Genomic DNA, 17,019 nt, shown 5'->3' on the forward strand with positions numbered 1-17,019 from the left:
CGACTTATAGTGACCCGAGTTATGCTTCGGACAAGCTTAAGGGGATGCTGTCGACAAAAGTAACCCCTATATGTCGCCTTTTTCAAGGCAACACATAAGGTAGCTAATGTAAACAAAGTAAAAAATGCAATATTAAGACTTTCAAAATTTATTATTTCATTCAAAATCACCCATGCCAAGAGTTACAGGCCTGGGACAGTGACCTCCAGTTATGATCCCAAAGACACGATTGTGTTAAATTTCAAAAGAACACCTTTTCCAGAGTTAAAGCGTCTAATTCAGTTAAACTCGATGCCAGTTGGATAGTACTAGTGACTTACTAGTATTAGGATTTCAAATAAATTTCTTAAGAAGCAAATATCTTTTGCAGTCAATGAGGTATGCTGTATAAGAGTTGAAGGTAAAACTTTTACCAAAGTGGTATGTTGGCGCTGATTTAGACATCTGTGTGAATATATAGTCCAACTATTCATCAAAGTCTCTATTTCCACGAGATAATTATCAGTTAAGAAGTTACACTCTGGATAAGTATCCAAGTATCATGCAGGGAGATAATTCAAAATTTGAGCAATGTAGATTTATCGTGATTTTACTTACTTTAACTACACAACCTAATCTCTACCACTGTGTGAAGTTCTGATCAAATTAATTCAATACTTGTTATTCTCTGCACAAGTGTCATGGAATATAATATTAAAGGAAGATAATTGAAATTTAATGGTTTTCTAACCCGAAGATCACATTTTCAGCCATTTATAAAATGAAGTTTATGCTCGCCCATTGGCAAGGGTAAAGAGCACCGCAAGGTCGGGGCAATATACGCCCAAAAATCAAAAATAATCTTTCAATTAGGGTACTAGAGGCCCAATCAAGAAACTGGTCTAAAGCAGGTTTTTCTTAATTATTCCCCGATACTACATGGCCTCAAAGGTGGAGAATTTTTTATCCCAGATGTAGGCAATGCTATATGATAAATATAGAGATATAGTAGACCTTAGTCTATGCAAAGTAAGTTTCACAAAATTAATAAAAGTTATTTTGTGGTCCACAAAATGATGTTACATGCCAAATATCCAAGCTCTGGGCATTGTAGTTTTACACAATGAAACTTAAATGTTTTTTTTCCTATACAAGTCTATTTAATTTCAAGAGCCAAAGTATTTGTCCATAGAACTTGCAGGTTTTATTTTATTAGGAATATTTAATAGTAAATTTCAGCAAAGTGTAATCTAATTAGTGAACAGACAATCAAATCTATTTATTACAATTGAGAATTGTAAGCAAAAACTTTCTGTAACATATCCAAAGAAACTGGCAGGAAATTAATCCTTCCTTGTATCTGATCAGAATTTCCAAATTAATCTCTAATTAAGCATTTACAGAGCGACACAAAATATTTCAAAATTTACTAATAGGTTTATAACAGAATACTAAAATACTAGCAAATACAATGTGTCCAAAATTAAATTAAATTTTATTAAAGATAGATATACACATGTAAAACTAGATGCTAAACATAAAATAAAGATTCACTGAAAAAAGTTGCATAAAAATCAAAATGGACTAAAATCACAAATGCAGGGTTGATTTTTATAATGAGTGAGATTACCACATGTTTAATATTTCAATACAGTAAAAGTGTTTATTTATTTTAAACAAAAATATATATGCGAGATAAAAGCATTAAGAATTCCAGAACTGAACCAATGTAAATAGGGAGACCAAAGTTCCCTGAGATCTAATGAAGTATGCCAAAAAAGGTAGAAGTAGGCTGAACCTACAATATTCAAATATGTAAAAAAAAAAAACAAATAAAAAATAATTGTGTACAATACAAAAATACAGCGACAATGCAGAATTAAACCTTTGATACAAAAAAGACATTGAAATAAATCAATTTTAGCAGATCGGCTGTTTTTTCTTCTTTTTTATTTGTGATCTGGATTTATTACTGGAGAAAACACATTTCAAATTAAAAATATGTATAAACTGGTATCAAATACTTGTCACAATGTGGAATGACGGTGGGATGATGAAGAAAAAAATGGTGAATGAGAAATGGAGGACAATATCAATGACAAAATACAAATGATCCAATGACTGTGATACTAATGCACAATCATGTCTAGAATTGTAAAATTGTAAGTCACGTTACACTTGAGGTAAAACATCTTTTATTTTATTCACAAGTCAAGTGCTTAATATATGGAGTCCACAGAGCTCCTTCATTTACTTATTGTTACAGAATCTGTTATTTTCCTCGATTTGTTCACGGGTCTCGCCAATGATCTTTGGTGCTCGATTGTGCTTGAACAACCGTATAAAACTCTTTATTTTTTGTCTCAAGAAAAGACAACGAATGATAGGTCTTGTATTAAAATGCATTCAGATTTGTAATTCACTACTCGACTTTCTTTTTTGTTACAAAAATCGTGCAGACTTCACAAAATGAATTCCAAAATACTGAATGTTGTTTGGTCGTGTTTGAAGTCTGAAACGTACTGATTCACCACATGGCTTTACAAATCTGATCACAACAATAAGATAGTCACAAAGTCTATTCATCATCATCTTCATACTCCTCATCGTCATCTTCTTCATCATCTACAGCAGCTCCTGCTCCATTTGCTGCAGCACCACCCTGAAACATTTAAAACAGAACAAATATGAAACTTGGCGTGTAATGCTAGCATTGACTGACCATGCCTCTATTTTCACATTATCTAACTTAAAATTTCATGTTCCAAGACTCCAAGAGCACTGATGTCCAAAGATAAGCTTTGCTTTACTTTTTAGTATTCACCTTTCTTTTTAGTATTCAGGATTTTTCAACATTAAGGATTGTTCTCAGTACACTTATGAAGTTTTTGTCTCAACACTTTATACTAATACAAGAAACGGCATCAATAAATCTTTCTAAACAATGGAGATAACAAACAATAGAAAATTCTTCAATGTGAAGCTTGAACGACAGGTGTCTCAGATGTGACAGATCATCATGATGTGGTAAACATTTGTGCCAAATTATAATTTTAATATGCCCCCATTCAAAAAACAATGATTTTAAATTAATCAAAAAGACATCTTTTACTCTTTACAAAATGAGAATCACTGATTTCAGCATTTATAATCATCTTTTCCTTTTCAAAATATCTCTGAAAATGATATACTTACACGTCTGTAAGCTGCCATTGTTACTTCATATTTTTTCTGTTCTTCTTGGCTCTTCTTTTCATATGGCATTTTCTGTGAATCATCCATTTCACGCCATTCCTCACCAGCTGCAAGGAAAAAAAATTTTTTTTTTCAAATTTTTGTAATTACACTTATTTTTTCCTATTATTACACTTATTTTTTTCCTAGTTGAGTTTTTCTTGCATTTCAGATAGTACAACAAACTACATTTGTACTAATTCTTTTTGTAGGGAGGCCCTCCATACATTTAGCCACATCTGAAGAAACATTTTAACCATATTAACTGGATGTTTACACTCATTGTTCCTAGATTTCAGCATTACCATGTTTGAATGTTAAATACTGCTTTAGCCTGTGCCAAGGGGTGAGGATGGCATCTAAAACTTACCACTAACACCAACTAACATTTTCAACTTTGGTGTATCTGTAGGGCTTTCTTTAATTATTCCGCTTTTTTCCAGTAAAACTTTTTACCTTCTTCCTTTAACAGTGCTTCCAACTAATTTTCAATTTTATGTTTAAAGTCTTAGTCAAAAGGAGATTAACTAAATCTTTTCAGCAAGAAGTGAAATATAAATTAACAAATTATATCAATTTCATTAATCACAAACATGACTTACCCATTTTCAGTAAATCTTTGTTTTGGATGTCCCTGCCTTTGTGTCTTATTCTGAAATCGGCTAAAAACAAGAAATAGCCAGTTAAGGGCTTCTTTGGTGCATTTGGATCCTTTGCTTGTTTTCCTCGACCACCTCCATATTGTTGCATCTGTTGAATAGATAAAGTATTTACAGTTCAGTATAACTGTTTCAGTTTATTCATTACCTCTTAATGTTTACAATGAGCAAATGCATTTAGAATAGTCTTAAAAAATTTATGTTATACTCTCGCTATCTCTTATTTGAGCAATATATTTTAAGACACTTGACATATAAGGCAACAATGATAACTTTTAAGTCATGCAAACTAGACTGTTTCACTATTTTTTGTAAATGCACAACTTCAATACTATGCAGGTGAAAGCGTCCCACTGCATTCAAAAATGCATCATCCCATATGTTTATTATCTTATGGCTGTACTTGGTTTGTCAATAACTAATTTTATTCCAGTTGATTCAAAATATAGACACAGCTGACCTATTATATAAGACGAAAAGACTTTAAATATCATTTTTGAGTGGTAAAAAACATTTTCAATATTCTTACCTCTCTGTCATATCTCTGTTTATCTGCGGCTGCTTTGCTTTCAAATTCCTGCTTTTCTTTACCGTTAAGATTCCTCCATTTCTCAGATGCTTCCTTTGTGAATTCTGCAATCTGAATAAGACATAGAATGTTAATTTTAATATTCATTTTGTGACCAATTCAATGTAGAAACTTTTTTTTAAATCACCATGTGACATTTAACAGATCAAATTTATTTTCAGAGCATTCATTCTGCAGGAAAAAAACAACATCTGTTCATTATGAGTCAGAGCAAGTTTATTTTTTTCTACTTATCTTGCTTTTTTTCTACTTATCTTGCTAGAAGTTCTCTCCAAATTCTACATGTATTAAAAAGGACAAGTGATTTTTTTCTTCTTAGGTCATCATGTTTGAACTTGTATGAAATGTTTATTACAAACAGCATTAGTTACTGTGTTAAAATCATTTATTTTCAAAGGAAAAATTAATTGTATTATTATGCTGAGCATTTTTTATTAACAAACATACTTTTGATATAGACCGGCCTTGTTTCTTTGCCTCTTCACGACAATGTGCAAGGTAGTAGAAATATGCAGAGGTTGCTCGTTTTGGCTTGTTTGGATCTTTAGCCTTCTTTCCACCTGGCCTACCATCAACTTTAGGACGACCTAAAAATAATGTTAAAAATACATTAAAACTGCACGATATTCGAGTTAAGAAAGAACTTGTACCTTCTGGGTAGAAAAATGGGGTTGGGGGTCAGAGAGAAAAAAAGCACTAAAATGTAAAGACTTGTCGACTTCTTTCATATCATTATAATGTCAACCAAAAATAAATATCTTAAAAAATACCTATTTACATCCAAGATTAATTTTGTAGTGTCAATCCAGGAATAAAACAAAGAGTGGGTGGACCAACGCTTGGCGTAAAAATACTATATTTGATATGGCAAATTCAAATCAACGTCAACAAACCTCAATGTTATATGTCCATTTTCAAGACCGATGATATTGTTTTAAATAGCCATTGTGTAAAATTCGCTAATCACATAATGATGTGCATGGCTGGAGCTATAGATAGTCCGGATAAACAAGAGTGGTTTGCGTGAAATTGTACCATTGATCGGCATACAATACTACATTATGCAGGATTGTTTTTTCGAATAAAATCTCTTTTTCATCTTATGAAGAAAACATATTGAATAAATTGTAACAACCAAATTAGGTTCATACATTTACAAGTACCCAACTTTTAGTTTAAATTTTACAGCCCCAGAACTCTTAGTGTTAAAAGACTTTAATAATTTATATATTTTGCGGATTACATACGGTTGTTTGTCTGCTATTAGCATTGTCACGTGACTTTACCAGCAGTAACCACACCAGGATAAAATGGTGAAAGATGTAAATAAAAGCACCAGTGACCTAAATCGGAGATAACTCGAGACATTTTCAGATATTCTAAAAAAAATATTTTTTACGTCGAGCATTGGTATGCGCCGAGCATTGGTCCAACCACTCTAGATATTTTTTTATTTGGTTACAAAAACTTTCCCAACTTCCCAAGTGATAGCAATAATCAATTTTGAAACAGTTTGTATGAAATCAGAAAAAAACACAACACATCCAGAATAAATTTTGCTAAAAGAGATTATCAACCAATGTAGGCATTGCAAGCTAACGGTTTTTACACAAACTATCAAATTTAATTCAAGTTGAAATTAAAAATCAAGAAAAGTTAACTCCGCTTTAACTGTGCCGCCTTCATTGAACAAAGGACAAGGGACGTAATTCCGTTGATCTTGGGACCTAGCAATTATAAACATCACAAAATCTCGTAAATGTCTGAAAATTTAGCAAAATATTTTAATCCAAAATAAATGAATTGTATTTTAACACTAGTATAAAATAAAATAAAAGACTTCAAAACTTAGACTTCCAAAAAAATCCAAAAATATTATCGATGCACAAACAACCGGTCTTTCTCTCTTAACAAAAATGGCATCGGCTGGCATTTTTACATTTTCTCTAATTTCCACTCTTAATTCGCTGACATTTTGATTTAAAAAGTTCGATAAACACATTCAAACATAAATGCAAATAGATATAAAAAGTGACATACCCATTTTCTGTTGATTTGGTGATTGAAATTTGATGTTTACTTGATCCTTCTTTGTGCTATATAGGTCGTATAGCCGCCTTTTTCTTCTAGATGCTCAATATAAACGTCTCACGTGGTATATAAAATAAACCAATCAGCGACACCGTACTTCCCGCCAGTAGCGTGCCTAAGGGAATTAACTCTTTATCAACATTGAGGCGCTTCCTAGGTTTAATAGGTAATATTGCGCTTATCGGGTCAATCTTTCGTACATATTTTTTGTTTCATCTTGATGATCTTTGAAATTATTTTTATGCCCATATGTTTAATTGATTATCTGTTTTACAATACAATAATTTAGTTTTTTACTGATTAAAATGCAAACGTTTCCGTTCACCAAGATGCAGATTACAATCTTTATATCTTTATAGCTGTCAAAACAAAAATTAACAAAATTATCAAGTTTCTTAATTTATACAGAAAAATATAGTACAATTAAACTTCACGGTTTATTTCTAATATTATATTGCAATATGAAATTTGTATCTTTAAAAGATAAATTATGCGTATTTAAAGCAAAATGAGTAGGCTTTATTATTATTTTATTATTTTTTTTAAGAAAAGATTATTATAGACATTTTTTTAAACATGTCTCTGATTTTCAAATATATATTATTATATATATGCAAATTAAAAGATGATTTTAAATTCAATATTTATCATTAAATAGATATTAATGTTTTTGTACTGTGAATATACATACATGTATGGTGTTTCCTTTCAAATAAAACGACGTCTTAATTTGCCTATTCAAACTGATTATGCGGAATAAAAATATGTAGCCTATATGTTATTTTATATTTAAATTATTCCCAAGGATGCATTCATTAATTCTAGAGGTATATGATGTTTAATATATGTATATACATCAAACTTAATGTGCTTTCTAGAATAAGTAATTAATAAATGCGTCTGAATTGTAGATATGGATCTTATATGGTCTTGAATGTGCAAACATTAATGACCTTTTTTTTAAAGTAAGAAAAGGTATAAAACAGTGCTTTTAAGGAGCATTTTCTACACCTGTTTTTCCCCTTTATCAGAAAGAGAAAGGGTTAACGCGGGAGATTTGTTTATTTTTATAGTAATAATAAGTCAAGATAAAATAACTCTGTATTGCGTAATATTAATACATCACACCCGATATTGCCTTTAGAAAGTACTGATAAAGTGTCGCCGATCTGGGTCTCGGGTAGACGCTTGGAGATGATTGTTCGAATAAACTAACAATTGACATTGAAAACTAGTAGTAAATGCTGTCAAAGCTGACACATTTTTGTCAATCAACGTCCGCCGGATATTTTACAGCTATAATTAATTCATTACCGTTCTGACTTTATCTTTAGATCCGGAAATAAGGCTTTTTAATAAATTTACAACCGATCAAATCTGAGGGTTCTTTTCTTTTGTTTTGGTTTTTAATTCACGTTAAATATGATTTTTAATTTTGCTATTATATTACAGTATTGACAGGCACGGATTTATATTATGTAATGTAAATCCGTGTGACAGGTAACTTAAATTGTAGTCGTTCCTTCAAGCTGAAAAAAGCAAAAACAAAAAAAAACGAAGCTGCATCGTTAAGAGAATGCGCCTGAAAATTCGAACTACGAGAAGATACAGTTATCTAAAAGATTATATTTTCAGCTGAATTTTCTTTTTCAATATAAATTGATTTTATACAATACAATAACATACATAATTCGATTTGCAGGCATTATTAAGAAGCTTGTGAGCAGTACTGTCAAATTAACGAAGTTCACTTATATAAGTAAAGCACACTTTTTGAACACCCCCTGCCATGCACCCCTAAACGCACACACGCCACCATGGGCGGGCTATTCAGTACGATTCAGTTCAAGGTCTCCAAATTCAGCACGATTCAGTTCAAGGTTTCCAACCAAGTTCTTATTTGAAACGGGCTAAACATCGGCCTCAGATAAGAAACACGTCACGTGCACGTCGCGGAGAAGGCACACGGCAAGTCAAGGTCAAGTTATCCTACCCACAAAGGGTGGCTGCTTGACTTCGGAGGATATGATCTATGATACCATTGCTAGACATTCAAAATTGTAGCTGTATAAAGATATCATAAAACTAAGCCTGATTTGTAAATTTGTCAGAGATTTGTTTAGGGATAGGATAATAGATAGTGTAAGTCAAATGTCTATCCAAGGGTGATAAAAATATGCAGCCTGACTGAAACCCTCGAGCCGACCGAGATATTAGGCCGCTTAAACACTTTCACTTCCAGCCCAATTAGTGAACTACTTGCTTAACAATTCATTCTGATTATGACTAGCAGACAGTTATATACTGTCAGAGTTATATGATGCTGTAAAGTGGTCCATATGCAAGGGACACACAGCTAAAATACATGTATGCAAATGCTCTACGTGCAAAAGTAGACAAATCTTTTTTTAGCATCAATGGCCTCAACAATGGTTCTTATATTCCCAAAACCTACTCAAGAATAGAGGCCACTGCAAGGTGGAAAAGGGGAATATTAATATGCCACCACTCATAACTACTTTATCTTTAGAATCAGAATGGTGTACTAGTTTGTAAAAATGTACATGTATGTATGGTAGGTGCTGTGGTAAATTGTGCTTAATGGGTATTTTGTCCAACTTATAGGATATTCTGTAGACTGCAGTCACAACTTAACAGAAATTTCTCCTGAATTTTTTCACATTCAGAGAAAAAACTCCTAAAACTCAGTTATAAAAATAAAAGACACATGACACACTGTTTTTGTTAATTAGAAAGTTTACTTTACATGCGTATTGTTACAATTCATATAGTTACATTTCTAACATGAACAGAGTACCAATATTACAATATTACAACTCGACTCTCACATAACCAAAAACAAAGTTGAATATAATAATATAGAAATATATTAGTCTAATAAACAAGTAAAATCACAAATTATTTAAAAAATAGGATAAAGGATAACATTTTGTCACTGTACAGAATAAAAAAGGATCATTAACTATCAATTAGTCAGTACAAAAATAACTATTTCTCTGGAGCATATTTTAAAGCATCCATGTCATAGGGGAAGTTGTGCGGACATTAAAAAGCTTAAAATTATCTTAAAGCAGCACACCTACAGATGTGTAAAATAATTCTTCAAAAAAATCAAACTTGAGAAAAATATATAAATAAAGCTTTAGAAATCAATAAAGATTAACAGTCCAAGTGAACTTTACTTTTTTCCCCACCAAAAGACATCCCTGTCACTTATTCCTGTAGAGTTTGAGAAGTTATAGATAATTTTGGTAGACAGCATTATAGGTGCCCTTAAATCACCTTAATTCTTGCCTTGACAACATTTTTACTGTTAAAACCATATTCTTTTTATTAATTTTTCATAAAAGTTAACACAAATATGGAGGTGTGCTGCTTGAAGTATAAACTTGATGAAATAATAAAAGACTTTGATTTATAGGCACATATATTGAATCACTGTGACAACTTAATCTATCTACCCATTATCCAAACTACTCACAGTAATTACCTCCCTTGGCAGGATTGTAATCACTGCCTTTACAGACGTCACATGATGATGATGATGAAAGTCACATGACGTAACATCGAAATTCAAATACCGTTACATAGAAAATCTAACGTCATTTTTCTCTTTCTGCTTTATTTTTAACTTTACATACCTCGTTTGTTAAAGTTTATCAAAAAGTTATCAAAAGTACAATAATTCGAAAGCTAAAAATATAAAATAACAAATTGATAAAAATGTTCCTGATGGCAGAGATCTCTGTACTGATAAGGGGAGATCACTGTGTAGGAGATTGCCCATTATCATGCTTACTTTGAAAATAAAAGGGATTACCAATCAAAATACCCCATCTGTAATATTCTTCTTCCATCCTTGTTTTTACTTTCTTGTGATTTTGATTCGCAGACAGGTCTACTTTCTCGCCAGGGGTTTGATATTATTGAAAGATAGATAACTGCACATGTATTAGTCAGACTGCATGGGAATGTAGTCTTGACAGCATGGTTCTGTACAAGTGGGAAAGGCCAGCCTGTGCTATGAGTGGCATTAAAATTATTAAAGAACAGACTGCCAAAATTGCTGATGAACCATCATTTTGAACCCCCATAAAAAATATGCTTTTCAAGTCAATTTCAGTATTAACAATTTCTAGACCAGTCACTGTCAACTTTTTCACTTTTTCACAAGATGCTCAGATATAACACCATAAAATAACAATAGATAATAGCATGAATGTCCTAAGGCCAGCATAGACCTCGCCTCCTCACTGTGCAAGACAGGCAGGCATACACATTTTCTGCCAACATTTGAGATGTAACAAATATCAAGTATCATGAAAATCATCAAAACTTAATAAGGGTACATTGTAAGTTTATGAAAAAATAACACTACATATTCTTTGGGACAATCATGCAAAAAAAAAAAATAACAAAAATAAAAAAAGATGGGAAATAGACATGTGAGATTAAAAAATATAACAACGGTACATCTCTGTCATAATGTATTATGCTATTGCAAAGTTTAAGATAAATTTACAAGTCAAATGTTTCAGTGATATAAATAAACAGAAATATCAATGACATGAAAATATATCTTTCTGCATCTTAATTTCAACTTTAACGTCAGGAAATCATTTCTACATGTATTTACAAATATCCAATGATTATAAGTTATTAAAATATAAGAGGGTCAAAGCAAAAACTGTAATTGTGACCCATGTCCTATAAACGATCCATTTTATATGTGGGTAAATATGTAAATTGCATTGATTTATTGCAATAATATGGTGTAATATTTCTTGTATTACAAGAGATTATTTTCCTTCATCAAATTTCTTCACTTAAAGAGAATGCAAATTTGTTTAATACCTCTTACATCTTTATACCAAAAGAATAGGAAACACAAATCATTTCTGGGATTTAATGTAGGGAAAATAGTCCTTTTGATTTGTAAATATTTCATGCAGTATCAGTAGGCAACACTGACAGAACTGATGCATTTTATCCCTAACTAAAGCAACTGAAATCTCTTAACAGTCTTTTGTTTCCAGTGGTGACTATAAATAAAGATATTACAAATATCACACACAATGATATAGAAAAACAAACTGCCTAACCACCCTTCATGATTCAAAAACGTCACAAAGTGTTAGAGACCTGAGAAGAATCGTTAAATATTTAGCCGCAATGCATCATGGGAGTTCAACACTATTTGAGCTGTGCCATGACAAAATCAACATAGTGCGTTTGCGCCCAGCATGGATCCAGACCAACCTGCGCATCAGCACAGTCTGATCTGGATCCATGCTGTTCGCATACAAACCCTATAACAAATAGAGAAACTGATAGCGAAAAGCATGGATCTTGATTAGACTGCGCAGATGCACAGGCTGGTCTGGATCCATGCTGGTCGCAAACGCACTATGTTGGTTTTTTCACGACGTGGCTCTTTTTTTCTCTCCCTCAAATGATGACATTTCACATATACAACAGCAAAATAGAACAAGTGATGTCATGTAAGTGTGAAGTATTGGTCTAAAGTGTGCTAATTTTGGCATAGATTTTGGCGTCAAATCCAAAGTTCAACTCGGCAAGATCTTTTGTAAACATCCTAATACTTTGAATTTTCATATCTTCAACATCAAATGATTTTTAATTTTCCAATCCAGTCGAACAGAGCAAATTTGTGTTTTCTCATAAAGAAGCCTAAGTTTAAGTTTGAAATACAGTAACACCTGAGAAATTAAAGTACCTATACTACCATACAAGACCCATGAGACCACTTTTTAATACATACATGTATATAAGTGAAAGAAGACGTTTTGATTGTCACAACAAAAACAACAACAACAACTAAGAAACAAGTTCATGCTGTCACAGTTAACTAAATGTGATGATAAAATGTAAAGTAATGCAATTATAATTACAGTGAAATCATTTCAAATTGTGATGTACATATTTTAATGACCTTTGTTTTTACAAATAAATTTTTTTTTTTAGAAATTTCCGCAAAAAAAGGGGGTTGGGAGAGAACATTTTTCTTTGTCAAATTAGATTAAATTAACAAGGGTTCAAACAAAACCATGCAGTTTCAAACTAAATATCACAGGTTCAAACCAAAAATTTTGTTCAAAACCTAAATTGGCCAGGGAAGGGGGTTTGAGTCACACCAACACTGAGATTGTGAGTGACTTTGCAGCTCTTTTTGTTGAGGAAGACCTCAGGTGCCCCTCTATACATTACACGATTATAACCAACTACACTCCATAAGCTTGCTTAAAGCTACCTCATACGAAAGAATGCAAAATTCCTGACAGGATTCAAACCAATAGAAATGAGGGGCAAGTAGTTTGAAGTCACCGACCTAAAAACGCTCGGCCATGAACATCGCCAAAATATTCTTTGAATGTTAAGAATTAAACAAATGCACTTTAGAAAAAAATATACCCAATGCACAAAATTCCAAAGCTATGTAAAAAAAGGTCACTTTCAAAATCAAGTGATTTCACAGTAATTACTATAAGTACAAGTAGAAACAGATTAACAAAATGACGATGTATTGTAAAATACAAAGATGAAATCACAAACTGGCAGATTCAATAGATTAAATGTATAACATTTTAATAATCATATTGAATGATTAACAATGGAGGAATATGGATTTACTATTAAGATAATGAACAGACCAAAATCATTCATATAACAGAACAACTTTGTCTTGAATTTAAAAAAGTAAACAGAATATATATGATTAAATAATAACAACAAATACAAAAAAGAAAAAAAAATCTGATTTCTTGTACATATAACTCCTTGAGAACATGATTTTATCTTGATTATATATTAACACAATGTGCTATTGTCTCTAATTAAAATAGCTGGGGGAAATTTGCCCCCTGTAAATACCCATCAAGTGTATGCAATACTTTGCACTCGTTCTTGTATCACAAACATTATCGATTCAAGCAACCACTGTTTTCGCAATTAAACTTGCCAATAATTTGAAAATTTCTATTTTTTTTACTGAATATTTTATTTAAATAATACTATCATTCATGCCATACTGTCTTGTACATTCAGAAGTGTACCCTGCTGAATCCTGAAGATGATTTGGTAGCAAAAAGCCACAACCCCTTCGACTGAGAGGCAGACCCCTTTACCACCCGGTTGCAGCTTCTCATTATAATCATTACACTTTAATACTTTAATATCATGTTAAATGTCGAGCATGGAAAAGACTACATGTGACAGCTTCTACGCCTCGAGTATACAATATTAAGCTCTAAGGAACCGTTTTAATAATATTTAAAATAAATACTGATATTACCTAACAACCAACTCCCAAACCCATCCTCGACCCTTCTTAAAGATGGGTATTAAGGACAGCAGTTTAAGGCAAGATTAAACATATCCAACAAAACCAATAAATCATTGCTTGACAGAACCAACTTGTGTGTAAGTAAAACTGCAAGGGTTTATAATAATTAGAAACAATAATGCATTTTATCTACATATAAAAGTAAGAAAACAATGGTCCATGGTTGTGAAACATGGAACTGTAGACCAGTCACAAACCCAAAATTTCATTGGTTTATTTTGATCACATGAATTCAAAACTAACCAATGAGATACGTTAATTAAGTTATTTACAGACTGGTTTACAATTTCTGTTACAAAACCTTAAACTCATATTTACAAAAGTTTATAATAATATTAAAATGCCGTCATTTGTCCCACTTATTCCTCTTTTCATATAAACAACAATGAAATTTAAAATTTATTACATAATTTAAAAACATCATCATGCTTAGCTTATTGTTAAACAATCTTGTAAAAAATCAAAAATTGTATTACAAGTACAATTATGATAACTACAGTACTCTTCTCTTAAGAGGTCTAACTGCAGTTACTTCCCTTTCTACAAAATATTTGGGGAGAACTGAATGATGCGTACTTAAAAGGAATGCAAGTGTTCTCAAAAAAAAAAAAAAAAAAAATGAACACTACATTTTCTGAATAGCTTTTATAAATAAAAGTGGTCATTCTTAAGCAGAAGTCAGGCTGCCTTTTTTGATTCATACTTATAGATATACATTTTGATGTGCTTTTTAACTGGTTTTTTTTTGTACATTTTATAAAAGGTGACATTTTTGCATTTTGATTTTCCCGTATTCCAATGCAATCTACAGCCTCAAATGTAGACAAATTTTCATATATATTGTTACCTTACTGCAGTAACGAGTTAACTCCTTACATAATTTAATAGGAGTTAACCCAGTATTGCACTATGGTGATGATATGACGTCAAATGTATGAAGAGAATGGGAAGAAGTTTATGCCTACATGAACACTCGATAAAATGGAAATTAAAAAAGCTAACTAAATAAATTTCTATCATAATTCATCAACATGTAAAATATTTTTAAACTCCAAAGCACCAGTCTTTCTAGCAGAAAATTTTAAATATCAAACAAAATTTCTGTAAATAAAATACACATGTACAACATTATAACAAATAATTAACCAATAATAATAATAATAATAATAAAACTTGATGTATAAATGGGCTTTATTTTTTTAATACCTTATATAATAAGAAAGAAAAAAAAACCAAAAAAAACGCATCTTCACAAAAATACTCTGGCCAACAGTTTTTTGGTACAATAAGTCTAATTATCATGAATTTCAAGTTAATATTAATTTGTAATTCTGTCAAGTAAACTGTGTATATGCCAATATTTGAGAGTAAAGAAGAAAACTCAAAAACATTTCCTGTTTTCAATGTATTGAACACTGAAATGAAAATTGTAAAACAAATGTTTCTCCATTGCTTCGTTTCAAAACAAGTAAGTGCTTCTTTAATACTTTGTGATTACAAAAAAATCTAAAGTAATCCAAAATTTCCCATAAAGTTCTTTCCTTTAATGAATCATTTAGAAATTATCATGTAATAATAATTATGCCAAACAAATGATACACCTATTAAAATAAAATTTCAATTATTAACATTATTACAAAATTTCTGTTGTACTGTACAGTCTAACTTGCCCATGCGACCACGTGTATTAAGCGACTTTTGTCTTAAACGACCACTTTAAATTCCCCCAAATCATTTTCTCTCTATATCTTTAATGTATTCAGCGACTTTTGCTCAATGCGACCAGCGACTGCCAATTAGTCACCTAATTGAGCTCAATCTTTTCATTCAACGACCACTTTTACCTGTCAAGTAATTGTGTTTTTAGAGAACGCCGCCTCGTAAAGTCACAAGTGTCAAAAATCAAACACAACAAATAAACGTGTGAAAAACTCTATTTCCCAAACCGTTTTAGCGTATGCAAATGAAGTTAAGTAAATGCGGTACGTGTATTATCCAATAATATCGAATAAACAATGCAACGCTCCGCCCCTACTGAGATGGTGTATACGTTTCTCTTATTGACATTTAGACTGCATTGAATTGACCTTGAACTTGATAAGCAAATAAATTAATCGTAACAATTAGATTAAGTTTGTTTATTTAAAATGAAAAAAATGCACAACAGAAAGCATCTTCACTAATAGGCTTTTCGTGTTGGAGTATAGGAAAAACAATGGAGCAGTTAAAAAATTCTAGAAAAAATGTCAAACATGTACGTAATGGATCAAAACTGTTTTGTCAATAAATATCAGAACTTTATTTTTGTTACATTAGTATCCATTTAGATTATCGGAGCGTACTAATTATTCAACATTTATATGAAAATGAAGTTGAAAAACATTCTCACCGCATAAGAAAGATGTCATTTATAAATTTTGACTTTTACATCATGCTTTGTCTTAAGAGACCGTTTCATTAAGCGACCGTTTTGGGTGTTTCCCTTGCGCGGTCGCTTAATACAAGTTTGACTGTATTTCAAAACCGTTAAAAAAATCCCTGTTGTGCCAGTTTTTTGTTTGTTTGTTTCATGTCACATTCATACAGCATGAGGGAGTTATTCTGTGAACTGTGTTAAAATGCATGAGGAATAATGGATCTATCACAAGGCTGCAACGCTGGTAAAACTAAATCCCTGGAACAGGCGTTGGTTCATTGTCTTCATAAGATCTTTGTCCGGTGGTGTCAGAGCAACCTTTTCCATCGTAAAATCAGTGTCAAAGTTTGATATGTCGCTGTCGGATTTCTAAAAAAGAAGTACTTCAAGATTAAAAATAAATTCAAAAAGCTTTAATTTCCTTCTTTACAAACATTTTACCTTTTCTTTTATCACCTTTAACCTGCTTAATTTGTTTAAAAAAAACAAAAAACAACAAGCCTTGCTATAAAATTGTAACTTTCCAATGTTATTTTGAAATGCTGGGACAGGGAGTAACATTTCGAGATTAATATTTCATATGATATAAGTCTGACCAAAATTTCAAATCATTTGCACACTCCCCTTTTTCCAAAATACTTATTCTAATTGTGAAAATGACCCAAAA

General features: G+C 31.6%; 2 protein-coding genes across 8 annotated transcripts in view; both read right to left on the reverse strand.

Annotated features, from left to right (window-relative positions):
- Positions 1 to 1,583: 1,583 nt before the first annotated feature.
- LOC132730774 (high mobility group protein B3-like) lies at positions 1,584 to 6,660 on the reverse strand. Its single transcript, XM_060716777.1, has 6 exons — positions 6,502 to 6,660; positions 4,909 to 5,048; positions 4,402 to 4,512; positions 3,816 to 3,963; positions 3,175 to 3,281; positions 1,584 to 2,641 (listed from the first exon to the last, which is right to left on the reverse strand). Exons 1-6 carry the CDS (start codon positions 6,503 to 6,505, stop codon positions 2,558 to 2,560), a joined length of 594 nt encoding a protein of 197 aa, XP_060572760.1. The 5' UTR covers positions 6,506 to 6,660; the 3' UTR covers positions 1,584 to 2,557.
- Positions 6,661 to 14,944: 8,284 nt separating this feature from the next.
- The window catches only part of LOC132730769 (protein kinase C delta type-like), a 103,165-nt gene continuing 101,090 nt past the window's right edge, over positions 14,945 to 17,019 (reverse strand). For all 7 annotated transcript variants that reach the window (XM_060716766.1, XM_060716764.1, XM_060716762.1 and 4 more), the window contains one exon: positions 14,945 to 16,721. In XM_060716766.1, the coding sequence (XP_060572749.1) occupies positions 16,578 to 16,721 (144 nt within the window). In that variant the 3' untranslated portion in view covers positions 14,945 to 16,577. The remainder of the gene's footprint in view (positions 16,722 to 17,019) is intronic.

The sequence above is a fragment of the Ruditapes philippinarum genome, unplaced genomic scaffold, assembly GCF_026571515.1.
Source record: "Ruditapes philippinarum isolate M1 unplaced genomic scaffold, ASM2657151v2 ctg735_1_1_1_1, whole genome shotgun sequence".
Taxonomy (NCBI): Eukaryota; Metazoa; Mollusca; class Bivalvia; order Venerida; family Veneridae; genus Ruditapes; species Ruditapes philippinarum.